The sequence below is a fragment of the Osmerus mordax genome, chromosome 9 (genome assembly GCF_038355195.1).
Source record: "Osmerus mordax isolate fOsmMor3 chromosome 9, fOsmMor3.pri, whole genome shotgun sequence".
Lineage (NCBI taxonomy): Eukaryota > Metazoa > Chordata > Actinopteri > Osmeriformes > Osmeridae > Osmerus > Osmerus mordax.
Window position 1 is genome coordinate 16,320,743 of NC_090058.1, and position 27,284 is coordinate 16,348,026.

The following is a 27,284-nucleotide window of genomic DNA, read 5'->3' on the forward strand; positions in this document are numbered from 1 at the left end:
TGCTGCGATATGCGCCGCCGCGAGAAAACAACTCTGTCATCCCGACCCAGCCCACGTCCCCCGGTACACACCCTGCCTGCACCGTCGCCGCAGACAATGGAAATAAGACATGTGACCAATAGAACGAATTGGATTATGGCTAAAAATCGACACCGTGCGCTCATTATGTCGGATTAATGTACAGTGCGAAAAATCGAGCCTAATATTTCACTTACAAATATACAAGCTGAGATCATTGGTTGAATAATATAATTTATTTCACTGTCTCAAAAATAAATCCTACATCACGGCCCAAACCATGGAGTTCGATCTTAAACAAATTTTTGGAGGAATCATTTAGTTTATTAAACATTCAATAGTCTAACATTTATTAACAATCCAATTGAAGAAAGAACTGTTCACATGCATCTAAATTGCATTAGCATTTGCAATAAATGAACAGGTTTTTTTCTCTGCCAAATCCAAACTCTGGTTAGATTATTGTCAACAGGAAAACAAATGAATAGTGCTCAAAAGTACAAAAACCTATCCAGAACCAATTCCTGGTCATGAATTCCAACATTTGACATATTGTAAAAAGGTATTTGGATATGCCACTTCTCTTAATTTCAGCTATAGGCACATTCTAGTGGTAAACTGCATGAATTCTATTAGATTGTTGTGGCACATGGTTTAGTCACTTGTGAAATTTCTTGCTGGAGTCCTTTGCATGATCAAGCAGTAACTGGCACGGTGTGAAATGATTCCCATAAACGTCTTCAAATCTCTTCATCTTCTCCACAAGCTTGTCGGCACCAAACGAGTCCACAAACCGGAAAGGACCTAAAAAGTATTAAAACAATACAAGGTCAATATCACATCAAATCCCCCCAAAATATTGTTCACAAAACAAAAATATTTTCCACAGGAAATATTGGTTACAATACGATCCTATTGGGTTTTCAAAGTGTGAGACAGTGAGCCTCAAGTCACCGGGACCTTCCCCATTTTAATAAAATACATTATATTCATTTCATTAATAATAATAATAACAAGAACACTGTTAAAAATAAATAGTTGCAACCATAAAGGGGTTTGAAAAAGTTTATTTTGAACACAAGTCCTAATAAAATCTCTCTCAATTGAATAAAAATCTATAGTTTGTCTGATGGTTATGTAGGTTAATAGATATGATGCTTCAGTTGCCTTGCAGTTTGTATGCTGAATGTTACGACTACCTTTTCTGTGTCTTTAGTTCCTTTAGATTTGTACTATAAAACTCTAGCGGCTTAAACAGCAAACTTTGGTGCTTGGTCTCCAGACGCCTGCGGAGTTTGCAGGGCCTCATGCATATCGTTAGCCAGAACCTCTTTACAGACCACATATTGGAACATCGGCTGGCCCTTTCCAAGAAAATCTCAACTTTAAATATACATTGTCATACTTTCCGCACTTTCTGCTGGGTTCGGACATTAGGTGTGTTCGACTTTATGCAGCGCCGGCTGCAGGCGGCTGACTTGAAGCAGTGAATTCTGGTTAGACTTTTTGTCCGACTTGAGACGGCGCCGAGGCTCGTTCACTGTGATGTATCCATCAAAGTACTGTGAGATCGATTCGAGAACTGCCGGCTGGGTAGCCGAGCGCATTTTCTCAAGAGCAACTGCAGGGATTCTAAAAAAATGATCCAAAGACTCGTTCACCTCCCAACCGTGTCTTCGGATCAATGTTTCGTTCTTCTGCCAACCGGTCGTGGTCGCTGGTCAAGTATTGCATGCCGCACTATCTGAGCAAAATACACAGTATCTGTGTACAGATCTATCGACAGTTCTCTCTACAGTCAGAGCTCGCGCAAGAATTTGGAACGTAAGGGAGATACCCTTTCCAAAACTTGTAAAGGCGTAATAGTTTGTGAAAGACCCAGAAAAACACAAATATCCGACGAGGCAAAATCCCAGACAATTTTGGAATCCCTGCCGGACGCATTTTTTAGGTCTCGAAAAGAGGACATGTCTGGGTAAAAGAGGACGTCTGGTCACCCTACTTGCCTCGGGGAGAATGTCCCTGTACTTACTTGCTTTTTTCAAGCATCCCCTGAAACTCTTTGGCGCCCCCCAGGGGAGGCGGGCCTCACACTTTGAAAACCCCTGAGTTAGGCTATTAAAGTATGCCAGCATGAATTATTCATAGCTACTTAGAAGAACAATCGTAGCTCAAGGCAGATCACAGATCCCTGGATTGGGGTTTGAATCGAAGAGTTGTGACCAGCAGTGAGGTGGTCTCACCTCCAAGGCAGGGGGGGAAGCCCAGACCAAACACGGCTCCGATGTCCCCCTCCACAGGGTTGTTCAGGATGCCCTCCTGTAGGCACATCACTGCCTCGTTGACGAACCGCGACACCAACCGGTACTGGATGTCTGAGTCTGAAGAGCTGGACATAAGATATAGAAGACGTTGAAGTGAAAGGTTTGACTGACTGCTCAAGTAAAGAATGTATTCGTTATGAATAGTCATTTTCATATTTAAGATTAACTGTAGCTGAAGTTGGGGGCAGTTGTCAACTTACACGGCAGGGTTTGGTTTCATTTTGAATTGCTCCAGAATCTCCTCAATATCAGGGTTGACGTCCTTGTGTTTGAGGCCTGGAGTGTAGACATAGCAGCCCTTTCCTGACTTGCGCCCTATAGACCCCAAAACACAATCCATCATAAAAAGGTGAGGAGGAAGGTATTTTAAAGACGATTGTTTGAAGTTTTTGCTTCCACGCTTCAATGGTGCATTCCTATCAACTTTGAAAGTTATGAATCATTATGAATCAAATGACGACTATCGTCGCCCCCCTCTCAGTCCTACGCCCCAGCTAAGAAGATCCCCTACCCGTGAAACCCTTCTCCACCATGGTCTTCAGAACCTCCACATTTCCTCCCCCGAACCGCGAGCCGAAGGCCTTGCCCAGGTCCTCCGCCACGTGGGCGGCCACATCAATGCCCACTTCATCAGCCAGAGTGGCGGCTCCCACGGGGAAGCCAAAGCCTGTGGTGAGGGAGTCCAGCTTCTTAGGGTCCATCCCCTCCTACAAAGGGAGACCAGTTGGTTGATTCAGCCACCGAGCACCTTAGAGGCCGCCGGGAGTGCGCCACTCCCAGAACTCACGAGAAGGATGTCCAACCAACAAAGCTCTCCAGAGGGATCTTGTCCATGGCTAAATCCTACTCACCTGAAGCACTCTGACGGCTTCCGCCAGCATAGGAGCCAGACACCTGGTGGTATAGAAACCAGGCCCGTCCTGTGAACGGCAGAGGAAACACAAATCAGACCAAAATATTCACATCAATCGTGAACAAGGCCTGGGATCCAGACCCGACTGCCAGATCATGGTTTCTTTGCTCTGGCAGTCGGGTCTGGCCATCCTCCCATTCAAACTGATTCCCTTCCAACCACAATCTGGTCGGGCCAAACAGGACCTTTTATCTGACATGGGCCATGTTTAATACAGTGGCCGTACAGAGGAACGCCATTGAGGCCGTTTCCAAAACAACCAAGATTATGTTTTATCGCGTCTATCCAATTATGTCCAGTTGCACCCAGACATTATGGTCTGCGCACGTTGCTAACGCCCCTTGGAAACCAAAAATGGAACTGAGAGGCTCCAGACTAAAACGCATTTGTGAATTGGTCTGGCGATGCCAGGCAACTGGCAGAGGCATGCCAATGCCAAAAGGGCCATCCCTATTTCTTTGTTTTCACCCATTTGAAATGGATCATTAACAACAGCCTTGACGGACTCATCACCTATGTAATTCTACAAGCAGTTTTTGAGGAGACGCTAGTAGCACGCTGACAGGATGTTGTGTGTTCGGCCTCACCCCAACAACTATGATAACCTTCCCCTGCTTCAGGCCCACGGCCACGGCCGCGGCCGTCGTGTCTCTAGAGGTTTGGTCCGTGGTGATGATCTCCAGCAGCTGCATCTTGTCCACTGGAGAGAAGTAGTGCATCCCGATGACCTGCAGTGAGGACGTGACACCGCGCGGTCAGTGAGACCCAGGGATCCCGGCAGTGCAAATCTCTAGGCAGGCAGGCAGCTCAACTTCAGCCTAGCTCGAGGAAACATACCTTTTCTGGGCGCTTGCTAGCAGCTGCAATGTCTTTGATGGGCAGAGCAGAGGTGTTGGTGGCAAATATACAGTTAGGGGAGACCACCTGTCAATTTAAAATGTTACATTTGATTGATTTAACAGATGCTTTTATCCTGCGCGACACGTAGGGCATATATTATTACAGTAGTTAATCAAGGACCAGATGTAGGCCATAGGAACTGTATTTCAGTGGTCAGATCATAGCCACAAAATGGTTGCTGAGCTTTCACGTACCGCCTCCACCTCCTTCAGGACCTTATGCTTGATGCCGAGGTCCTCAAACACAGCCTCCACCACCATGTCTGCCTTCTCAAAGCCGCTGTAGTCCAACTGGCCTTTGAGGTTGGACAATATAGAGTCTCTTTCAAAAGTGGTGATGTTCTTCTTTCTGGCTTTGTCATTTAGGCTGGAAATTAAAGATGGGGCCGTTTCAATGAAGTGTATCAGCTGTGAGGTCATGTTTTAGGAGATTATTGGGGTCTAAAGAATTGTGTTTGAATCCCTTGCCGTAAAAGAATTGCGCCCGTTTCTCACCCCAGTGTGAAAGACCTGATGTTTCATTCTCTACAACCCACCCTTTGTAGACTTGCTGCTCTCCCCTGGCCAGGCCCTGCACAGTGGTGTCCTTCAGGATGGTGTTGATGCCCTTGTCCACAGTCACCTGGGCGATGCCCGCTCCCATCAGTCCTGCTCCCAGGATGGCCAGACTCCTGTAGGAGCACAACCAACAATGCTTACAGCCAACACCTACTATGGTCTTACTATACTTTGGTTAAGTTAACATTTGACTAGAAACCACATGAGAAAATGACTTTTGATCATACAGTACATGCAATGGAATGTTTAAGATTGACTAGAAACCCCATTCGATTTTGAATTGTGATAACACTGTACATGCAATGAGATGTCAGAATGCTTATGAGTGGCTTCCAAACAACATTGCGCTAAACCATTAAACTTACTTCACTTCCTTCTCAGGGACACCAAAGCGGTTCTTCTTACATGCTACTTGGCCATGGTAGAGGCCAACTAGAGCACCTGACTCTGAGGTTCTTGCTAATTGGCCAAAGTTCTTGAATTTCAGAAAATGATTGGTTAGGGTTCATGACAAAAACAAAGAACAGTTTTTCACAGTGGCAATAATAATTGGTGACATTTTAATACCGTTTCATCACATAAGTTTCTGTTTGTCACTCACCTGTGATTCAGCCAAATACCCAGCATCTGGACCCTGTTCCAATCCAGCCTTCACACACTGAAATAGTTATTTTATAACATTAGATGTAGGTAGCTATGACTGTGGAACCGGAGTTCCTTGTGAAGCTGTTTGCAGAAACGACTGCAGCCCTACAATAACCACCCAAGAAAACACAAAGCCATCAATTGCACAGCTACAACAATCATTCTCACCTCAATTATTTTCAACGGGGCAGGATACAGTCCCTTGCTCTGCTTCATGACTTTCCCCTGGACAGTGTTATAGATTTGTTTCCGAACTAACTCAAAGCTCATGACGTAGTCTTGGACTTCTAAATGGTGTAAGGAGAGAGAAAGGTCACATCAACACAGCACATTTTCTTGGATAACTTTAACGTGAGAACATAGCAACGTAGCATATCTCATTCTCTACAGTCACCACCCACTCTGCATTAAGCCTTTCTCTTTGCTGAGGGGAATTTTCTTGTTGACTATTCCCCTGGCACATTCAACAGCAATCTCCTCAAGGTACTCGATCGTTCTGTCCTCTGGACTCTTCAACCCCGGACCTGAGCAATGTGATGCCAAACATAGACAGTATCACTGAACATGCCATTAATAAGTAGCAAAGAGAAAAATGAGAGAGAATAAGTCACAAAGACAGCCTTTGTTGATATTAAGAACACTTCTGTACCAAGTGGATCTACAAGTTGGTGCACAAGGCCCATCTTCTTGGCTTTATCAGCACGGATATTTCTCCCAGTCAACATCATGTCGAAGGCACCAGGAACACCCACCTAGGAACATAACCATGTACAAGGCCTTTATCAGCTGGATTTGATTACACATCAAGTATAAATGGTAAAAACCACATTACTGATGGTCAGAAACGTGCATTTATCAGACATGCTGCGTTGTAGCTGTTGCAATATACAGGTTCTCCCCAAAACAAAGACAAAAGTGTCTGTGAAACTATTTTATAAGTTGTTGCACATTGTACTTGATTTCCAGAGGTTTCCCAAATACCAACCATTTTAGGGAGTCTCTGTGTTCCACCAGCTCCAGGTAGGAGGCCCAGCATCACCTCTGGGGTGCCAAGGACCGTCTTCTTGCTCTTGGTGGCAATTCTGTACTGGCAGGCAATGGCAAACTGAAGCAAAAAAATGATGAACGATAAAACAAAGTCTAAAATTGTACTTGTGGAAGCCTTAATACAAAATTGCTGCTGATGATTAGGGTTAGTTGTGTCACAGCTTGTGCACAGACTTGTGCTCACCTCTAAACCCCCACCCAGACAGGAGCCATTGATGGCAGCAACCACAGGCTTTGGGGATTTCTCAATCTTCTCAAACATCTTCTGTCCCTCCTGTGAAAGTTTTGTGACCTCCTCTGCACTGTTACATGCCTGGATCATACTGCAATTGACAGACATCACAGTCAAACAGTTGACTTCACAGTAAGCTTTATGGGTCATTCAGAAAATGGCACAAAAGTGGAACCCAGTTTTACCAATATGGATATAGTTCAGTAGTAAAGCATTTGAATGCATAAAAGCATCTGCTAAATGATTATATTATTTTAATCAATCAATATGAAAGTGAGGTTTTGGTTTACTTGATGTCAGCGCCGGCAATGAAACAGCCAGGCTTGGAGGAGATGAGGACAGCACTCTTGACAGCATCATTGGCCCATACTTCACTCATCACTTCTGTCATCTCATTTTGCATTTGGATGGACAGTGTGTTGACCTAGGAGAAACATTACACATTCAGGGTTTTTGCATGAACAATATACAGAAGAAAAAGGAGGATCTTTTACCTTGGAATTTGGGTCATTAATTCGAATGACTGCCACATCATCTTTGATCTCGTAACTGACATGGGTTCTGTCTAATGAAAGAGGATAAACATAGTACATTCATTAAAATAGTCTTACACATTCAGAATTTTTTTTTTCTGTTAATTGGTATGTTGTTACCTGACATGACTGATGTGACTGAGAAGGTGCGATGTGAGAAACCTGGGCAAAAAAATAAATAAATACTATTAGAAGTACAATTACAGTCATTAGACTTCACAAGGCAACGGATATAATAAAACCCTTTCTCTGTTTATGAAAGGAAATATCATGTTTGTTTATTCTGGGCAACGCTGATAGGAATTTAAATTCATATGGTCAAGCATTGACCTCAAAATACCCATTCGCTCCCTGTGAACTCTCACCTAGATTCCCCGCCTACAATTGTCTGGAGGCATACAAATGAATGACAATGACTGCGTGGATTTAAACAGTTCAAAGCCATTTGGGTAGTCGAGGCTAAGTGACAGTTTACAGCTGCAACAGTAGTAGATAGAGCTAACATACAAATGTAAAGAAATGCACAGCTCTAGTACACACACCAAGTTAGCTGCTAATGCTAGATAGCAGCTAGTCCTAAATGGGACAACCGGCTAACTACAGACAGTAATAGCGAGATACTAGGTGGGTTCGAAGACCATGCTCGAGTTGAGCTGGGGCATTGCTAGAAGCTATCTTCCAAAGTTTAGGCTAGTTATGCAAAGGCTAAGAAAACCAAAACCACGAATTGATAGGCTAATTATGAGCTAACCAGTTGTCATTGTCAAGCAAATATGCCACTGTAGCTAGCAGATGTCCTACATGATTAGCGATAATACGTTTACATAGTCTGGCTATCACAAACTTCTTAAACTTGAACGACAAGGAACATGCCATTTGTACCTGAAAGAAGGGCATATCTCCTTGCTGTTATCCTAGATAACGCACCCAGAGCACGTACACTTGCCATCTTGGGAGGTCAAGAACAAACCTATCTGACAACCGGAAGGCACTAGATTCAGATTCCGCATCACATGGTCCTCTATATAATAAAACATGAACACAAGGTGGCAGCCAAGGCTAAGAAATGGAGTGCTAAACTTAACAAATATCTGAATTTAGTGTTAAGTATAGTATAAAGCTCTAGTTCCTACATACTGATCAGGACAGGTACCCCAAAAAGCTTGTCAAGGATGCAATAACTTAGCTACAGCACACTGATGGCATTCAAAATGCTAACAGACAACTTGTGGTGTGTTGGGTCTTTATCATAGAAACCTAAAAAGTGGGTGTAAAGTGTTAAATGGATAAGGTCTACAGTTTTTTTTTGTTGAAGTACCACATGGCCCGCAAAGAAAGCAGTATCCAACTCCAGTTTGAGCTGTCAGATCACACGAAGGTGGGCCATGTCAAAGGAGGCGTGTCCATTTATAATAGACAGCAAAATAGTCCAATGAGATTTAAGAAGTCCCCTAGCAACCCCAATCACAGCTCTTGGGGGGCTTGGTTGTGAGGGCAGTGGTGGTGTGGCAGTAGCTACCTTGTGCTGTAATATGGATTTCATGTGTACACATTTTTGTCTTGGCTTGTTCCGAGACAGTATTTCTTTTTAGTTTACAAGTTTGACAACATAGCTGGGTGGCCCAATTCTGCCTCTGTAATACTGTAAAACGACATCGTTTGAAGACTTGCTAGCAAAGGTAAAAAGCTAGCTAGTCTTGCTACTGTACCTATCTTCATAAATTTGGAATTGGAATATTATTCCATCTTCGATGGAGGGATCTTCAAAAGAAGGTGACCTGTTTACTGTGAAACACGAGCTAAAAAACGGTAAGTTTAAGTTGGGTGTTTACGTTCAGTAAGCTATATTGAATCTGCTAAGCCACTGTCTGCATTTTTTACAAAACGACATATGTGGAGTATTGTACTGTACAGTACACTTGTTCAGTTGACCACACATGATCTAGCTAGCTAACACACCAGCTAGCTGCAGAACTGTAGCTTGCATAGTTGCCAGATACCCACCTAGCTGGCACGAGTCTAAGGAATTAATTCATTGCTGGGGTTTGCAAAAGCTGGCAAGCCTAGTCAAAAGAGAAAAAGAAGTCTAGACGTGATAATGTAGCGCTTTAGCGTTAGCTTAGCCATGATCTGACAGTAGCTCAGCCACTGCTGCGACACAACACTGTAACTGAACCTGTTAACGTGTATCTGTTAGCAAGGCTGTATTTGCTGTTTAAGTTTACCCATTTATTATCATGTTCTTCACGTTAGATAACTGACGTGCCGTGTAACTTGGCTGGTCACTTACTTTCCTCCAAAGTTTTGAAAGAGCGGGACACGTCGCAGCTAACAATCAACGCCAAGAGTGGGCGGTTCGGTTAGCAAAGGTTATCTAGGAACGTTTGTCATTTTTCTTAGGTGGTGTTAACTTGGCCCTTTTGTAGTGGCGACATTTAGTAGTGGGTGTGTAGCCAACTACTCCCTTTTTAAATGCAGCTGCCATTTTCTAACAGTGCAGCCAATTGCACTCTGCTCTCTCAACATGTATTCAAGATTGCAGTACCGGTTGAGTTGAGTTGGATTGCTTTCCCTCCAATTTGGCATCTGTCTCTCAGCATCAGGGCACATCACGAATTCCCAGCGTCACCCGTGTACTGTATACTGTCCCAATCAAATATGCTTTTTTTTGCTTTGCTTTGACGCTTCATCTCAGCCAGTATGTCCTCATACCGTTCAAAGACCATTATTGATGGATATTGCTATATGCTTCTGTTCATGGCAGGATATGAGGCACCTCTGTTTTACTGTACACGAAAGGGTGGGCCTGACCTTGTTCCTTGACAGGCAATGTTTTCTGTCCCGACAGTGACCTACTAAGTGTGCCTTGTTGTCAGCGGCCAACAGTAATGACAACATACTAATAAATGCTCTTTTTTCATCAGTGGCTTCCTTGATCATCAAACCTTGTTTCATCAAGGAATATAAAGTCCCGCTTTATCACTTTTCAAGTTTTCAGGGATGCCCACAATGAGTAAACATCACACAATAGGCTTTTATGGTGGCCCCTTTAATAAAGAGGACGATTCATGTAATTTCCTGCTGTAGGGTACCATGCTACCATCCAGCCGACCCTCTTTTGCATAGAGATACCTCCAGTCATGAGGCAGTGGTCTGAATACCCCAGTCAAATCTATTAATAAACATTGAATTCACTGTGTACTCGAGGAGGTGTTACGTAACTCAAACCTCTGACCTCAAAGATGGCTGCCTGCACATGCTTCACTCACGGACTAATCTAGTCAGTGTCAGCAGCTTCATGTGTGAGGAGATGGAAATGATACTAAGTAGATGCTGTCTTGATAAGCCTGAGCTGTATGCAGCTTCTCTTTTACTATCTAGGCCTACACTCGTGCAATGTCAGAGGTAGAGTGAGAGATGAGATCTCATCTACCCTGGTTGCTTTCTATCTGGAGTGTGAGCCAGAAGGAATGTGTTCACCACAATACACATGTCAGAAGAAGCAGTATGGCTGGTGAGCTGGGCCAGACCGCACATGAGCAGAGCAGACAAGAGCTCGAGCTCTGTTGCACTGCCAGAAAGGCCCAGCTGGTTTCCCAACATGGCCATTCTGTTTTTGATGTGGGTTGCCCTATGTGTTATTCATGTGTCAGGACATATTTATTTGTATGTCAATGGCTCGTCAATGGAGCCAAATGGACACATGATCGAAAACTAGTTATGTTGCACCCTCTCGCTCTGTCTGTTCCTCTTTCCTGTTTCTGTCTCTTCTGTTCCTCTCTCTCCCTCTCTCTCTTTATCCCTCCCTTCCTTTCCCCTCTTTCTATCTGCCCTCTGTCTCTGTCTCCCTCTCCCTCTGTCCCTACCAACCATGTGTGTTTTTCTCTGTGCCCACAGCCAATCTGACAGGCCATGTGGAGAGGGTGGGCATTGAGAACTTTGAGCTGCTGAAGGTGCTGGGCACAGGAGGTGAGTGACCACGCTCAACTCCAGGTCAGCTCCGGGGGGGCTGGTCTGTCACAAATCCCACAGCAAAAATACCCTCTGTACCGCCCGGCCTTCTCCTTTCTCCTCGCCCGTCATCCCTCCCTCTCTCTCTCTCTCCCCCCCCCCCCCCCCCCCTCCCCCCGGTCAGCTTACGGCAAGGTGTTCCTGGTCCGCAAAGTCAGCGGGCACGATGCGGGGATGCTGTATGCCATGAAGGTGCTGAAGAAGGCCACCATCGTACAGAAGGCCAAGACAGCAGAGCACACGCGCACCGAGAGGCAGGTGCTGGAGCACATCCGGCAGTCTCCCTTCCTGGTCACCCTGCACTACGCCTTCCAGACAGACACCAAGCTGCACCTCATCCTGGGTCAGAAGCGTTCCTGTTTCTGTTTGTCTTGCTGAAGGGAGAAAGGAGGTGTAGTTGTTGGTTAGTCCATGTTTCAATGGACTATTCTCATCAGTTATCTCCATCACTGCTCCATATGGCGTTAATTACAGGGCTTCGGTAAAACATTTTAATAAATAAAAAAGAATTAAAGAGTCTTTAGTCAATTTGAAAACCATTGGAGACAGACAAGCTGGTGCTGACTTAAAGCGACCTATTGAGTATTTGATTAAAACAACAAGTACACTGGTCCTCTTTGTATGGGTTATTTGTGATTGTCTTGTGTACATCATGTGACAATCCCTATCCACATAAATAAAAAATGCGGCACCACAGTACAAAACAGGAATTATGATTCTAAAATATACAGTAGGGATGTCGAGCCAGGCCAGAGGATATCTTGATTTCCCTACAACAGATATGGATTTATCCCCCCCCCCCCCTGGCAGATTATGTGAATGGTGGGGAGCTTTTCACACACTTGGTCCAGAGGGTTCGCTTCAAGGAGCAGGAAGTGGCTCTTTACAGTGGAGAGATCGTGTTGGCGCTGGAGCACTTACACCAGGTACGCTGCTCCTTTCTGGCAGCGCTTCACTCCATCACCCTCAACATATAGCCTACTATTTAGCTTTTTAATGTACGACATCTTTTTAACACTCTTATTCTACTTACCTGTGCAGTAATATAGGTCAGTGGGGAGCAAAAAAAAAAGAATGTCTTCTCAAATGGGACAACTAGTGCTTGGCAGACCTCACTCACCCTAGCTGTTTTTTGTTCTCCCATGATGCAGCTGGGGATCGTGTATCGAGACCTGAAGCTGGAGAACATCTTGATGGACTCCAGCGGGCACGTTGTGCTCACAGATTTTGGCCTCAGTAAAGAGTTTGATGACGTGAGTGTGCGTTGTTGTCCTGCAAAGTTTACGAACGTTACCATGCGATCGTAGATCATGTGTTTTAATGCCTCAACTTGACGACGGTAAAGAAAACCGTCTTAAGTAAACTTGTGTTGAACTATGAAAAACGAATGTTTCTTTTTCGGATGAGAAGGGAGAGCGGAGCAAACGCGTGGTCTCTCTTCAGCTAATGGATGAGTGTTTATCCTGGGCCAACGACCACCCACAACCACGCTGGGAATGTTTCTGAATGCAGCCCATACACTGCTCTGTTTCATCTCCAACCTTCTTCAAAATACCTCGTTCTGCGCTGACAGACGTGAACGAGTTTGAGAAGCTTTTTTTTTACAGACCCAGGGATGTAAACACTGTGTGTCTCTGTGTGTGCTTCTGTGTGTGTGTGTGTGTTGCTTCACACAGGTGGAGAGAGCGTATTCTATCTGTGGCACCATTGAATACATGGCCCCAGAGATAGTGGAGGGGGGGGAGTCTGGTCATGACAAGGTAAGTCTTAACACTGCGGTACTGCCAACAAACATTATTTGCCTGACAGAAAAAAAAGGTTTCATACAAAAATGTACAATTTGACATCATATCCTGTCCCGGATATCGACTGGGGCATTAAAAATTATGTTTTCCAGGCGGTGGATTGGTGGAGCCTTGGCGTGCTGATGTACGAGCTCATGACGGGCGGATCGCCGTTCACTGTCGACGGAAACGAGAACTCCCACACAGACATCGCCAAGTACGCATGCTTTCACGTTCTCCACACAGAAAACGAGGCGGTTTGCAGCTCTGCTGCTCTTAAGAAAAAACATCTCTGGTGCCATATACTGTTTCAATGAGGAGCATTTGAATGATTAGGGATTCATTTTGGTGTTGTGCTTTGGACCGTTGCCTCAATTACCACCGCCATCTGTCCATGTGTACTCTTATCTAAACGTTAGGACAGTATAATAAAGCTGGATAAAATAAATAGTCAAACAGACTTCCCTTATAAAGCATGTTTTCTACCACAACAGTACTCGGTGCTTTAAATTTTTCCATTTCATTCACCCGTTCGCACACACACACACACACTTAAACCTTGCTCAACACTTAGACAGGAAGAGCCAGGGATCAAACCACCAAGCCTGCGGTTACTGGATGACCCGGTCTACCCTTTGAGCCACAGCCGCCCACCATGTAACCTTGATTCCCCCCCCCCCCCCCCCCTGCTCTCAGGAGGATCTCCAAGAAGGACCCTCCGTTTCCGAAAGACATGGGGCCGCTGGCCAAAGACCTCATCCAGCGCCTCCTCATCAAGGACCCGAAGAAGAGGCTTGGCTCGGGCCCCTGTGGAGCAGAAAACGTGAAGAAACACCCCTTCTACCAGGTGCTCTCCCTCTCTCCCCTTGTCAGCCTCTCTGTAGGCCTCGCTCGTCCATCCCAAAGGAGCGTTTCTGGACAAATGAAAGTGAAAGTTTGACTTACAAACGATCTCTCTTGGTCCGAATCCCCTTTAGAAAATTAACTGGGAGGACCTGGCAGCCAAGAGGGTCCCCGCCCCCTTCAAGCCGGTGATCCGGAATGAGCTGGACGTCAGTAACTTTGCAGAAGAGTTCACAGAGATGGACCCCACCTACTCCCCTGCAGCCCTGCCCCAGAACTGTGACCGCATCTTCCAGGTGAGGGGGGGGGGGGGGGGGGGGGGGGGGGCGATTGGAGGGGATTGGGGGGGGCAGGTGAAGGTTGGAGGGGGGGGGCAGGGGGTGGAGGTGGAGGGAGTGATGGTTGAAGGGGGAGGGTAACGATAGTAGGGTTGTGGGGGGGTAGAAGGGGATGGGCAAGGGTTTGAGGGGAGTTGGGGAGGGGGGTTAGGGGGTGAGGGAATGTTGGGGGGAGGGGGGGTTGAGGGTGTAGCCCCCTTCAGCCTCAGAGGCTGGGGAATAGGGAGAGCACTCACGTCAACTGTTTTGATATGTGGAAGCAGGGCTCTCGTGCTCAGCTTGGCTATATTTGATCTCTGTCATCTATTGAACCCATCAAGTGAAGTTTGGAAAATCCTCAATAGGTTGCTTTATGTCAACACCAGCTTGTCTGTCTCCAATGGTATTCAAATAGACTAAAGACTCTTTTTCCCCCCTTTTTTAATTTCCTTTTTTTTTTTTTACCGAAGCCCTGTAATTATTGCCATATGGAGCTGTGATGGAGATAACTGATGTGAAAGAGCGTGTGTGATGGGGCTGCGAGCCCAGAGCTGACTGCCAGCTGATAGCTGTTTGATGTATTACATGAGATTCCAACTCTGATTGCCTTCTGGGTCCTTGAGCCTGGCGGATCAATAGATCCATTAAGGGTCTTCTCTCCTGGAATAAAAGGTTACAGTTTAACAGAATCACCATGTCTGCTTCGGTTACGCCTCAAACCTTTGATTGCCATCTCAGACTTGGCTTTTCCCCGTATCTGCCTTTCACATCAACTGACATTTTGTAGGCTTTATCATTTTCCAGCCCAGCAATTGGCGAGATAGCGGCTGCAATCCCAACTTTTAACCGCGTGCTTGCCCCCCCAATGCTACACAAAACAACATTAAATTGCATTAGTGTCCCGAGGCGTAATTTCACAGCATGGCAATCAAATATTGAAGCCTGGCAATTTAGGGCCCCTCTCATGCATTCATCCATCTATCCGTCCTTCCGTCCATCCACGGCTGCCGCCGCGCTCCACGCAGCTGTGTGTGTGTGTGGGGGGGGTCTCAATGGGAGAGCGAGAGAGAATGGGGTCCTGGATCCCAGGGCTTCCACAGCTGGATCCAGGCAGGGAGGGAGGGATGGAGGCAGGGAGGTGATGGAGGCAGGGAGGTGATGGAGGCAGGGAGGTGATGGAGGCAGGGAGGTGATGGGGGCAGGGAGGTGATGGGGGCAGGGAGTAAAGGAGGCAAGGTGGGGAGTGATGAAGGCAGGGAGTTGATGGAGGGAGGGAGGCAGAAAGGTAATCGGGGTGTAAAGGAGGCAGATGGGGAGTAATGGAGGCAGATGGGGAGTAATGGAGGCAGGTGGGGAGTAATGGAGGCAGATGGGGAGTAATGGAGGCAGGTGGGGAGTAATGGAGGCAGGTGGGGAGTGATGGAGGCAGGAGGGAAGAGAGGACAGGTGGGGGGCATTGAGGGACGGAGCACCTGTCAATTCCTCTAACAACAGGCCCAGGTGGTCTGACATGGACACCACATGTGATTATAAAGGTCCTACTTGTATTGGAAATGTGTTAATGATGTGTGTGCGGGTGTGTGTGTGTGTGAGCAGGGCTACTCCTTCATGGCTCCCTCCATCCTGTTCAAGAGGAACGTGGTGATGGACGAGCCGGCTCAGATGTGCGGGGGTTCTGACAGGCCCGGCTCGGCCGCTGTCGCCCGCAGCGCCATGATGAAGGTGAGGGGGCGAGCCTTTCTACACCTCCTACATTTACCTCCAAGTCCCTTCTAGAAACACTTAACAAGCTCTGGTTCTTGTGTAACGGTTTGGTTTGCCATCTTGGTCTATTAGTTTGAGCATTCTGTCTTTTCTTTACATTTATAATATACATTTCTAAGTATAATGTTTTGGAGAAGTATGATCCTGTAGCTTTAAACAGTATCCTTTAAACTTCTGGATGGTGTGATGTGTGCTGTTAACGGCTGACTGGTCTCTCCAGTGAGGAGTGTGGTGTGGTGGCTGGTCTCTCCAGTGAGGAGTGTGGTGTGGTGGCTGGTCTCTCCAGTGAGGAGTGTGGTGTGATGGCTGGTCTCTCCAGTGAGGAGTGTGGTGTGGTGGCTGGTATCTCCAGTGAGGAGTGTGGTGTAGTGGCTGGTATCTCCAGTGAGGAGTGTGGTGTGGTGGCTGGTCTCTCCAGTGAGGAGTGTGGTGTGATGGCTGGTCTCTCCAGTGAGAAGTGTGGTGTGATGGCTGGTATCTCCAGTGAGGAGTGTGGTGACTGGTCTCTCCAGTGAGGAGTGTGGTGTGGTGACTGGTCTCTCCAGTGAGGAGTGTGGTGGCTGGTCTCTCCAGTGAGGAGTGTGGTGTGGTGACTGGTCTCTCCAGTGAGGAGTGTGGTGTGGTGACTGGTCTCTCCAGTGAGAAGTGTGGTGTGATGGCTGGTATCTCCTCCAGGACTCTCCCTTCTACATGAACTATGAGATGGATCTGAAGGAGAGCGCCCTGGGAGAAGGTAGCTTCTCCATCTGCAGGAGGTGCACTCACAAGAAGACCGGCCAGAAGTACGCCGTGAAGATCGTCTCCAAGCGGTACAGAACACTCTGACACACACACACTGTCATACACACCCTGACAGGGTGTCTCTCACACACATGGTGTTGGGATCAGGGCTGGTCTTTCGGTGAAGTCAAGGGCAGTTGTCGGTTGTGGGTCTCTGAGCGGACACGGGTCTCTCTTGTCTGCCTCAGGATGGAGGCCCAGACGCAGAAGGAGATAGCTGCTCTGAAGCTCTGTGACGGCCACCCCAACATCGTCAAGCTGCACGAGATCTACCACGACCAGGTAGGTCCAGCTGAGGGTCTCTCTCTCTTTCTGGGTCTCTCTCTGTCTGGGTCTCTCTTTCTCTCTCTCTCTCTCTCTCTGGGTTTCTCCCCACCACCCCTCATCTGTGGAGACCACATCCTTGTGTGTCATTGTCAGAGAAGTAGAACAGAGTAGATGAGGACGGCAGTGAGAGGTCCAGTGGGACTTCTCCCTCTCTCCATATCGTCCTACAAACATCTCCCCTCTCCTGTGGCTCAGGTAGAACTGCTTGCCCTGTTGCAGCAACAGTGTTACGTGCTACACTGACGGCCGCCACATGAATGGAGAGACCACAGTCTGAAGTCCTTCAGATCTGTCTTCACTCGATCAGACAAACAAGATGGCTGTTTGTGTACTGACTCTGGCGTCTGAGTAGAAGTGTCATTTGTTTGGGTGTGCGTGCGGGCGTGTGTCAGTATGTGTTTATGGTGTGTGTGTGTATGTAAGGGAGTGTGTGTTGCAGGTGTGTGTATGCGCAAGGGTGTGTGTGTGTGTGTCAGTATGTGTGTATGGCGAGTGTGTGTGAGAGTGTGTTGCAGATGACAGATTACTTGTATACATGAGAATGTGTGTGTATATGGAAGGGGTTTGTGTGTGTTTGTGTTTGTGTATGGAATGGGTGTGTTTGTGTGTGCGTGTGTATGGAAGTGGTCTGTATGTGTATGCAAGGGGTGTGTATAGGTGTGTGTGTGTTTATGGAAGGGGTGTGTGTGTGTGTGTGTGTATGGAAGGGGTGTGTGTGTGTATGGAAGGGGGGGGTGTGTATGGAAGGTGTGTGTGTGTGTGTGTATGGAAGGGTGTGTGTGTATGGAAGGGGGGGGGTGTGTGTATGGAAGGTGTAAGTGTGTATGGAAGGGTGTGTGTGTGTATGGAAGGGGTGTGTGTAGATGGCTGATATTGCTGAGGTTCATTAGCCCTGGCCCTTCAGGCTGAGGATCAGTACTCAAAGCAGAGGAGCGCTGTGGGGTTGTTACCGTGGCTCCCGGCCCCAGATCAAAGCACTGCCGCCTCGCCCTGCCTCGCCTTTGTTCCCCCGGTCGCGACGTTAATGAGAAACCCTACCCCGCAGGAACACACACGCTCACACATGGCATGAACACACACACACACACACACACACACACACAGACAGGCACATGTACATGCACACACTCACACATGGCATGAACACACACACGGAAGCACACACACAAACACATTACTCCCTGCCCACTTTGTTTGCCTTGTTCTGCTAGGGTTTGATCTCTGAATCCGCTCACAAGTGTTATTTTTGGGATGTTTCTGATGCTCTGGGAAGAATATCAAGCTGTGTGTCACTGTGCTTCGCCGTAGACAACATTTGCGCAGGTGCTTCCAGAAGCAAGATGGATTGGTGCTTGTAACTCCTCATCTAGCTCCAGCATATGGACTCATACGTGTGTGTCTTTGTGTCTATACGTTTGTGTGTGTGTATGTGTTGTTTGTGCGAGTGTGTACGTGTGTGTGTGTGTGCGCGTGCATGGGTGTGTATGCGTGTGTGTGCATGCGTGTGTGTGTGCGTGCATGTCCAGCTGCACACCTACCTGGTGCTGGAGCTGCTGGGAGGCGGGGAGCTGCTGGAGAGGATCCGCAGGAAGCAGCACTTCAGCGAGACGGAGGCCAGCCGCATCATGAGGAGGCTGCAGTCGGCCGTCAGCCACATGCACGACGTGGGCGTGGTGCACAGGGACCTCAAACCAGAGGTACCGCACCCTGCCCGGGTCACGCTCCCTGACCCCCAGACACCTGGGTCACACACCCCTGGGTCACACACCCCTGGGTCACATACCTGAGACCTACTCCCTGCCCCTTGGGTCATAATCCTTGGCACCCACATACACTTGACTGTATTTCATTGTTTTAAATAGTTCCAAGTATTGATTCATAAGTCAATAAACAAGACGATGTGTGGAACGGCAGTGTCTGTAAAAACGAATGTCTGTTGTTGGGGTTGACACCTCGCAACAATAATCCCATCGGTCTAGTTTTGTGTTTCTTGGTCTTGCCCCAGACTCCTCTATTAGGCGGGAAACCGGTCTGATGGCTTTCTCTGACCCCTTTGCAGAACCTGCTGTTCACGGACGACACGGAGAACTCGGAGATCAAGATCATAGACTTTGGCTTTGCTCGGCTCAAGCCGCCGGACAACCAGCTGCTGCAGACGCCGTGCTTCACTCTGCAGTACGCCGCCCCCGAGATCCTCAACTACGATGGCTACGACGAGTCCTGCGACCTGTGGAGCCTGGGGGTCATCCTGGTGAGGGGGACGAGGGAGGAGGAGCGGGGGGAGGATGGGACGAGGAGCGTGGGGAGGATGGGACGAGGGCGGGAGGGCAGGGGAGGGGAGGAAAGGGGAGGGGAGGGAGGATGGGAAAGGAGAAAGAGAGGAGGAGAGGGGGGAGGAAGAGATGGGGGAGGAGGTGGGGACTGGAGAGGGAGGAGGGTGAAGGAGAAGTGGGGAAGGAGGAGGGGAGAGGGTGGAGGGAGATAAGGACGGAAAGAGAAGGGGAGGGGGGAGAGAGGACAAGGGAGGGGAGAGAGAGTTAGAGGAGGCTACAGGGAGAACGGCATTGAGGGGAAGAAAGAAAACATTTAAGGAGCAGGGGAGCGGAGAGGAGAGAACTAGAGAGAAGAAGAGAGATGGAGGAGGGTAGGGGGACCTAACAGGCCCCCATGCAGCCCTCAGCTCTGGCCCTGCAAGACGAGGCTGGATATGGGTCCAAATCCTGGATCAGACTGCCTAGTCGCCTGGTCTACATACTGGCACACACAAAGATAGCAGCTACTAATGATGGACAAGCTACCATAGCTGTGTGCTGCTTGCTGCCTCTGTTTTGCCAACATCCAGAGAACAGCCTGCCTCTTGTATTTCGTCAATCTTACGTTTACGACTTGTGTGTGTGCCTGTGTGTGTGTGTTGTCTTCCATCTATGTAGTGTGACACCTATCTTTATCTCCTGTTCAGAGCAGTGGCCTGTAGCATCCTGTAGTGTGCTGACACAGTAGAATATTTACCACAAAACCCAGTCTCTATTAACGGCTCCTCAGAGACCGGATCTACTCACAGTACTATAGAACCAGATTCTACCAAACTCTACTCACAGTACTATAGAACCAGACTCTACCAAACTCTACTCACAGTACTATAGAACCAGACTCTACCTGACTCTACTCACAGTACTATAGAACCAGACTCTACCTGACTCTACTCACAGTACTGTAGAACCAGACTAAACTCACAGTACCATAGAACCGGTCTTCACCAGCCATGTAGACGTGAATTTTTCCTTCCCGCCCGCCAGCGGGAAATGTCCGTCTCATTCAATGGCCTTCTTCTGAGAACTAAGAGCAGTAGAATAGAGAAAGCCAGCGAGAGAGGAAGATGAGGAGAGACTTCTCTCTCCGCTTGGCCTCTCATGCGTGAGGTGGTGCCCCCTGGGGGAGAGGGTAGAGTGGTGCGCCCCCTGGAGGAGAGAGAATCATGGGGGGTGCGCCCCCTTGGGGGAAAAAGGGGGAGGGCGGGGTGTCTCCCCCCCGCTGTATGGAGCTGTGATGAGATGGATCATGACAGCCTTTGTACAGAGTGCTCTGGAAGCATAGAGAGCCAAGGAGAGGGAGAGGAGACACACACACACACACAGACACACACACAGATGAGGAGAGATTAAAAAGCACTACTGAGCAAGCACTGCCAAAAGGGCTTTTTCTCTCTCTGTCACTAGCTCTCATCCTCTCTCTGTTTCTCTCTCTCTCTCTCTACTATCTTTCTGTCTCTCTTTATCTCTCTCTCTCGCTCTCTTTGTATCTACTGAGAAATTAACGGAAATTTGCAGCCATAATCAGGTCAAGGAGAGAGATTGCTGTAGGCTTCCACATACTGCTCACGCTGCACAAAAATGCCTGTGCTCAAATGTGTTGCTAACCATACAGCTCATTGAAACAATGCTTCATTCCTCCAGAAAAATGATGCCATTAAAAGCTATAGCATCATGTGTACTTGCATATCTTTGGTATGTCATAGAATAAAGCAAAGATGCTGTGAAAACTGATTATTGCTCATTCTACAAAGATATTCTGAAATGGCCTGGACACATGTGTTGGCACCCTTTAGAAAAGATAAGAGAAAATAGCATCATATTGATTTTCCGAACCAATTTATTTCTGTAATTTGTATCCCCCATGTCTTCAATCTTGTAATCAGTCATTCAGCCTATTTAAATGGAGGAACGTAGTCACTGTGCCGTTTGGTGTGCACCACACTGAACATGGACCAGAAACGGCAAAAGAGCCAGTTGTCTGAGGAGATCAGTTAGAAAATAATAGACAAGCTTGGTAAAGGTTACAAGACCATCTCCATGCAGCTTGACGTTTCTGTGATAACAGTTGCACATTTTATTCAGAAGTTCAAGGTCCATGGAACTGTGGCCAACCTCTGGAGGAGACTCGTCATGGCCTGGCACTGCTTTGCTGTTTCAAGGCACAGGGTACCTTGAATCTGTGCAGGACACAATGACATCTCAACATGATCAAGGCCTTCTGGAGCAACGTACTGCCCAGTGTCAGAAAGTTCTGTCTCAGTTGCAGGTCATGGGTCCACCAACAGGATAATTACCCAAAACACACATCTTAAAGCACAAGAATTGATAAGACAAGGCACCCATCAAACCTGAGCTAGCTGGAGTAGTTTGCTCAGGAAGAGCGGGCCAGACTACCTGTTAACAAGTGCAGAAGTCTCACTGAGCGCTACAGAGACGTTTGCAGTGATTGCCTCTAAAGGTAGTGCAACTAAATGGGGGAGTCAGTTGGCTGAGCGGTTAGGGAATTGGGCTAGTAATCTGAAGGTTGCCAGTTCGATTCCTGGCTGTGTCAAATTACGTTGTGTTCTTGGGCAAGGCACTTTGCCCTACTTGCCTCGGGGGGAATGTCCCTGTACTTACTGTAAGTCGCTCTGGATAAGAGCGTCTGCTAAATGTAAATATTAGGTTGTGTCATTGTCCGTGCCATCTTCATTTGCTTTATTATTTTCAATAGTATATTGGAAAACAAAATCAAAAGCAAAGTTTACATCACATTCAGCTGTACAGTGTTTGTAGTGCACCTCTAGCTCTTCTCTGCTCTAGTTTTACTCTATATTGTACTATAGCTGTACTATACTATAGCTGTACTATACTATCATATACTATAGCTGTACTATACTATACTAGAGCTGTACTATACTATCATATACTATAGCTGTACTATACTATAGCTGCACTATACTATAGCTGTACTATACTATACTATAGCTGTACTAGGGCTGGGCGATATATATAAAAAAAGGCGATATCTCGGTATTGTCAAAATGTTTAAGATATTCGATATATATCTCAATATGTTTGCATTTGCATTTAAATAATAAAAAAGAGAGTTAGACCAGCTATTGTTACAAAGTACAACATGTGTAGTGCAAATTTAAGCAATTGCCATAACATGGTACTTGCAACTTGACAAAATGAACCTCACATGGAACAATTCATGCAGAGGTCCTTATGGGACAGGACAAAAAGAGAGCAAATTAAAGTGCCTGTGCGCGTGCAATTTTCAGTTTCTGCACATGCTCTTTGTGAGTATGTGCACCAACGGTGTCTGTGTGTGTCTTGTGTGTGTGAACACAGGACCCAGACGGTGATCTTAAAACACAAGCAACACATTTATATTCGATATTCATTTTTTTTCACATTTTACATTGTCGTCAAAATGATTGCGATATTATCATTAATATTCGATATATCGCCCAGCCCTAAGCTGTACTATACTATAATATACTATGGCTGTACTATACTATAGCTGTACTATATATAGCTCTATTCTACCTGAGTATATTCTAGCTAGACTAGCGCTACTCAAGCTGCACTCTAATCTACTCTAGCTCTGCTCTACTCTAGCTCTATTCTACTCTAGCTCTATTCTACTCTAGCTCTACTCTACTCTAGCTTTATTCTACTCTACTCTAGCTCTATTCTACTCTAGCTCTATTTTACTCTAGCTCTACTCTAGCTCCACTCTATTCTACTCTAGCTCTACTCTAGCTCTATTCTACTCTAACTCTATTCTACTCTAGCTCTACTCTAGCTTTCTTCTTCTCTATTCTACTCTAGCTCTACTCTACTCTAGCTTCTATTCTACCCTCAGACGGTGTTAAGGGGGTTCTAACAGTGGTTCTAACTGTGACTACCAGTGTCTCTAACAGTGGTTCTAACTGTGACTACCAGTGTCTCTAACAGTGGTTCTAACTGTGACTACCAGTGTCTCTAACAGTGGTTCTAACTGTGACTACCAGTGTCTCTAACAGTGGTTCTAACTGTGACTACCAGTGTCTCTAACAGTGGTTCTAACTGTGACTACCAGTGTCTCTAACAGTGGTTCTAACTGTGACTACCAGTGTCTCTAACAGTGGTTCTAACTGTGACTACCTGTGTCTCTAACAGTGGTTCTAACTGTGACTACCAGTGTCTCTAACAGTGGTTCTAACTGTGACTACCAGTGTATTTAACTGTGTTGACAGAGTTCTACCAGTGTCTCCAACAGTGGTTCTAACGGTGTGCTGTGTTGGTGTGGTTGCAGTACACCATGCTGTCAGGCCAGGTGCCCTTCCAGTGCCAGGGCACACGCACCAGCGCTGAGGAGATCATGAAGAAGATTAAGCAGGGCGACTTCTCCTTCCAGGGCGAGGCCTGGAGGAACGTGTCCCAGCAGGCCAAGGACCTCATCCAGGGTGAGGGCTGACTGTGACCATGTTGGTGACTTCATTACTGACCGTGTTAGTGACTGTGATGGTGACCGTGTTGGTGACCGTGTTGGTGACCGTGATGGTGACCGTGATGGTGACCGTGTTGGTGACCGTGTTACTGAACGTGATGCTGATAGTGACCGTGATGGTGACCGTGTTACTGACCGTGATGGTGATAGTGACCGTGATGGTGACCGTGTTACTGACCGTGATGGTGACCCTGTTACTGACCGTGATGGTGATAGTGACCGTGTTACTGACCGTGATGGTGACCGTGTTACTGACCGTGATGGTGACCGTGTTAGTGTCTGTGTTACTGACCGTGTTAGTTACCATGTTAGTGACCGTGTTGCTGACCGTGATGGTGACCGTGTTAGTGACCGTGTTACTGACCGTGTTAGTGACCGTGTTGCTGACCGTGATGGTGACCGTGTTAGTGACCGTGTTGCTGACCGTGATGTGTGACCGTGTTAGTGACCGTGTTACTGACCGTGTTGGTGACCTTGTTAGTGACTCCTCCTCGTGTTCTCCTCTGCAGAGCTGCTGACGGTGGACCCTGACAAGAGGATCAAGATGTGTGGTCTGCGTTACAACGCCTGGTTGCAGGACGACAGCCAGCTGTCCTCCAACCCCCTGATGACCCCTGACATCCTGGGCTCCTCCACCGCCTCCGTCCACACCTACGTCAACGCCACCTTCAACGTAAGAGGGAGGGGTGCCAGTTGGAGGTGGAGTGAGGGGTTGGGGTGTGGTGGAGTTGTGGGGGTATGGTGGGGGACAGAGATTGTTGCTACATGGGTGTAGTTGGTGTTGCTCTGAGGTGTGTTGGTGATGACGTTTCACTTGGGTGTACTGGTGATGGCGTGTCTCTGAGGTGTGTCTGTGATGGTGTGTCTCTGAGCTGTGTTGGTGTTTGTCTCTGAGTTGTGTTCATCTGACAAGCGTTTGTAAATGCGTTTTTTCTCCCATGCAGGCATTCAACAAGTGTAAACGGGAGGGTTTCCGCCTGCAGACGGTGGACAAGGCGCCCCTGGCCAAGAGGAGGAAGATGAAGAAGACCAGCACCAGCACAGACACCCGCAGCAGTTCCAGCGAGAGCACCCACTCCTCCTCCTCCTCCTCCCAGTCCCAGGAAAAGACCTCCCCAGAGGGGGAGGCTGCCCCCCAGCCCTCTGGCAGCACCCCCGGGGGCATGCCCCTAACCCTGGCCATAGACCCCGACCATCTTCCGCCCCCGGCCCCGCCAGACCTTTGACTTCTAATACTGAGAGAACCAGGGAGACAGACTGCTTCGTAAAATTGACCGAGGGACCTGAAACCGCATAAGAGACCCGTCTCTCTCTCTGGCGCTCTCTTCCTCTCTCTTTCTCTCTCTCTCTCTCTCCTTCCACTGGCTGTCAGCCCCATGCATGGACAAGTGCACGCCTCTAAACTAAGCATGCAGCAGATACAGCAATCACCTCTCAGACATCGCTAGCAATAGACCATCTCTCTCACGCACACATGCACACATTTACATTTACATTTAGTCATTTAGCAGACGCTCTTATCCAGAGCGACTTACAGTAAGTACAGGGACATTCCCCCGAGGCAAGTAGGGTGAAGTGCCTTGCCCAAGGACACAACATCAGTTGGCATGACCGGGAATCGAACTGGCAACCTTCGGATTACTAGCCCGACTCCCTCACCGCTCAGCCACCTGACTCCCACACATACATACATACATACATACATACATACTGTACATACATGCTTACACACACACACAAATCATTAATCAGGGATGTGATCAGGTCGTCACCAGTGTCCAGTGTAAAGGGCTGCCCTACTCCCCCAGGGCCACATGCTGGGGACAACTCTTCAGCCTCACCTGGGAGAGCAGCAGCTTTCTACCCTATGTCCACCTCTCTCACTTCTGTCCACCTCTATCTCTATCCACGTCCACTTCTGTCCACCTCTATCTCTGTCCACGTCCACTTCTGTCTACCTCTATCCACGTCCACTTCTGTCCACCTCTATCTCTATCCACGTCCACTTCTGTCCACCTCTATCTCTATCCACGTCCACTTCTGTCCACCTCTATGTCTATCCACGTCCACTTCTGTCCACCTCTATCTCTATCCACGTCCACTTCTGTCCACCTCTATCTCTATCCATGTCCACTTCTGTCCACCTCTATGTCTATCCACGTCCACTTCTGTCCACCTCTATCTCTATCCATGTCCACTTCTGTCCACCTCTATGTCTATCCACGTCCACTTTTGTCCACCTCTATCTCTATCCATGTCCACTTCTGTCCACCTCTATCTCTATCCATGTCCACTTCTGTCCACCTCTATCTCTATCCATGTCCACTTCTGTCCACCTCTATCTCTATCCATGTCCAGTTCTGTCCACCTCTATCTCTATATCTGTCCATCTCTGTTTCGGTCTGCCCTGGTATTATCCTGCCATTTACTTTAAGGACTTACCTACGGTTTATGTACACGGTCTAACCCAAAATGCAAGCCTTTGTCCTGCAGCTTACTGTAACTATGGGGAAAGCGGAGATAGTATATTTATATAAGTAAATACAGAGACTGTAAATGATTTATTATATATATATATATATATTAGTCTATATATATGCTATATATATATATATACAGGATATACATTGTTTTAACTTAATTTATTTATGTGTTTTTTTACATGGTCAGAACCCTAGTCTCTAGTCAAAAGTTTTATCTCCTAAGGGAGAATTTCTAAAGCAGACAGCTAGGTTTTGGAATTCAAACTTCCTTTTCATCACTGTATCTAAGGAGATGTACGTCCTCTCTTCCTGTTGTGTTCACGAGAGGCAGTTCAGTCAGCTCCCAGATCTAGGACACCATGACTGGTGTGTAGGTTCTTAGTCCTGCTCTGGGGAGGGGATTACAAATGAGGAAAGGACCGAGCTTGTTCAACCAAAATAACTTAATCACTGCAAAATGAACGCTTCGCTAGATAGATAAGTGATCGTCCTCAGAGAAGCAGCTGTGTTTAGCTCCCTGACATTCACTGGCACGGTACTTTGAGTGGTTTCGCTCATGAGCTAGCGTGACTTCTGGCCGGCTGATCTGATTGGCTGTCAGGCGGCAGCCTCTGGCCCTGCAGAAGGACTGCTCTGATATTGGCTCGGCATGTTTTGGGGACATTGCGCAACATCCCCAAGACTGGATGTTGGGGGTCACAGTGGGGGGCTGTGGAAAGAAATGGGGAGGATGGACACGGATAATGGGGTTGCTGGATCCCCCCCACACTAAACCCATGATACCAGACCACACCACACCACACCAGATCATACCACACCAGACCATACCATACCATATCATACCACACCAGATCATACCACACCAGACCATACCATATCATACCACACCAGACCATACCACACCATACTATATCATACCACACCAGACCATACCACACCATATACCACACCAGATCATACCACACCAGATCATACCACACCAGACCATACCACACCATACCACACCAGACCATA

The 27,284-nt window shown here is 47.4% G+C and overlaps 2 protein-coding genes across 2 annotated transcripts; one reads left to right on the forward strand and one right to left on the reverse strand.

Moving 5' to 3' along the window:
• Positions 1 to 235: 235 nt before the first annotated feature.
• On the reverse strand, positions 236 to 8,145 carry hadhab (hydroxyacyl-CoA dehydrogenase trifunctional multienzyme complex subunit alpha b). Its single transcript, XM_067243560.1, has 20 exons — positions 8,052 to 8,145; positions 7,290 to 7,331; positions 7,131 to 7,201; positions 6,927 to 7,060; positions 6,589 to 6,727; positions 6,343 to 6,462; positions 6,007 to 6,109; positions 5,759 to 5,881; positions 5,526 to 5,644; positions 5,314 to 5,370; positions 5,078 to 5,187; positions 4,691 to 4,825; positions 4,350 to 4,521; positions 4,093 to 4,179; positions 3,843 to 3,983; positions 3,194 to 3,262; positions 2,854 to 3,049; positions 2,543 to 2,657; positions 2,262 to 2,407; positions 236 to 822 (listed from the first exon to the last, which is right to left on the reverse strand). The coding sequence occupies exons 1-20, from the start codon at positions 8,116 to 8,118 to the stop codon at positions 677 to 679; spliced, it is 2,292 nt and encodes a 763-aa protein (XP_067099661.1). The 5' UTR covers positions 8,119 to 8,145; the 3' UTR covers positions 236 to 676.
• A 666-nt stretch (positions 8,146 to 8,811) lies between these two features.
• Positions 8,812 to 25,197, forward strand: rps6ka5 (ribosomal protein S6 kinase, polypeptide 5). The gene is made up of 17 exons (XM_067242780.1): positions 8,812 to 8,978; positions 11,067 to 11,138; positions 11,305 to 11,523; positions 11,991 to 12,106; positions 12,332 to 12,433; positions 12,857 to 12,940; positions 13,078 to 13,181; positions 13,661 to 13,811; positions 13,942 to 14,103; positions 15,721 to 15,846; positions 16,564 to 16,697; positions 16,857 to 16,950; positions 18,522 to 18,692; positions 19,055 to 19,246; positions 23,593 to 23,743; positions 24,297 to 24,460; positions 24,732 to 25,197. Exons 1-17 carry the CDS (start codon positions 8,921 to 8,923, stop codon positions 25,011 to 25,013), a joined length of 2,382 nt encoding a protein of 793 aa, XP_067098881.1. The 5' UTR covers positions 8,812 to 8,920; the 3' UTR covers positions 25,014 to 25,197.
• The last annotated feature ends 2,087 nt before the right edge of the window (positions 25,198 to 27,284 follow it).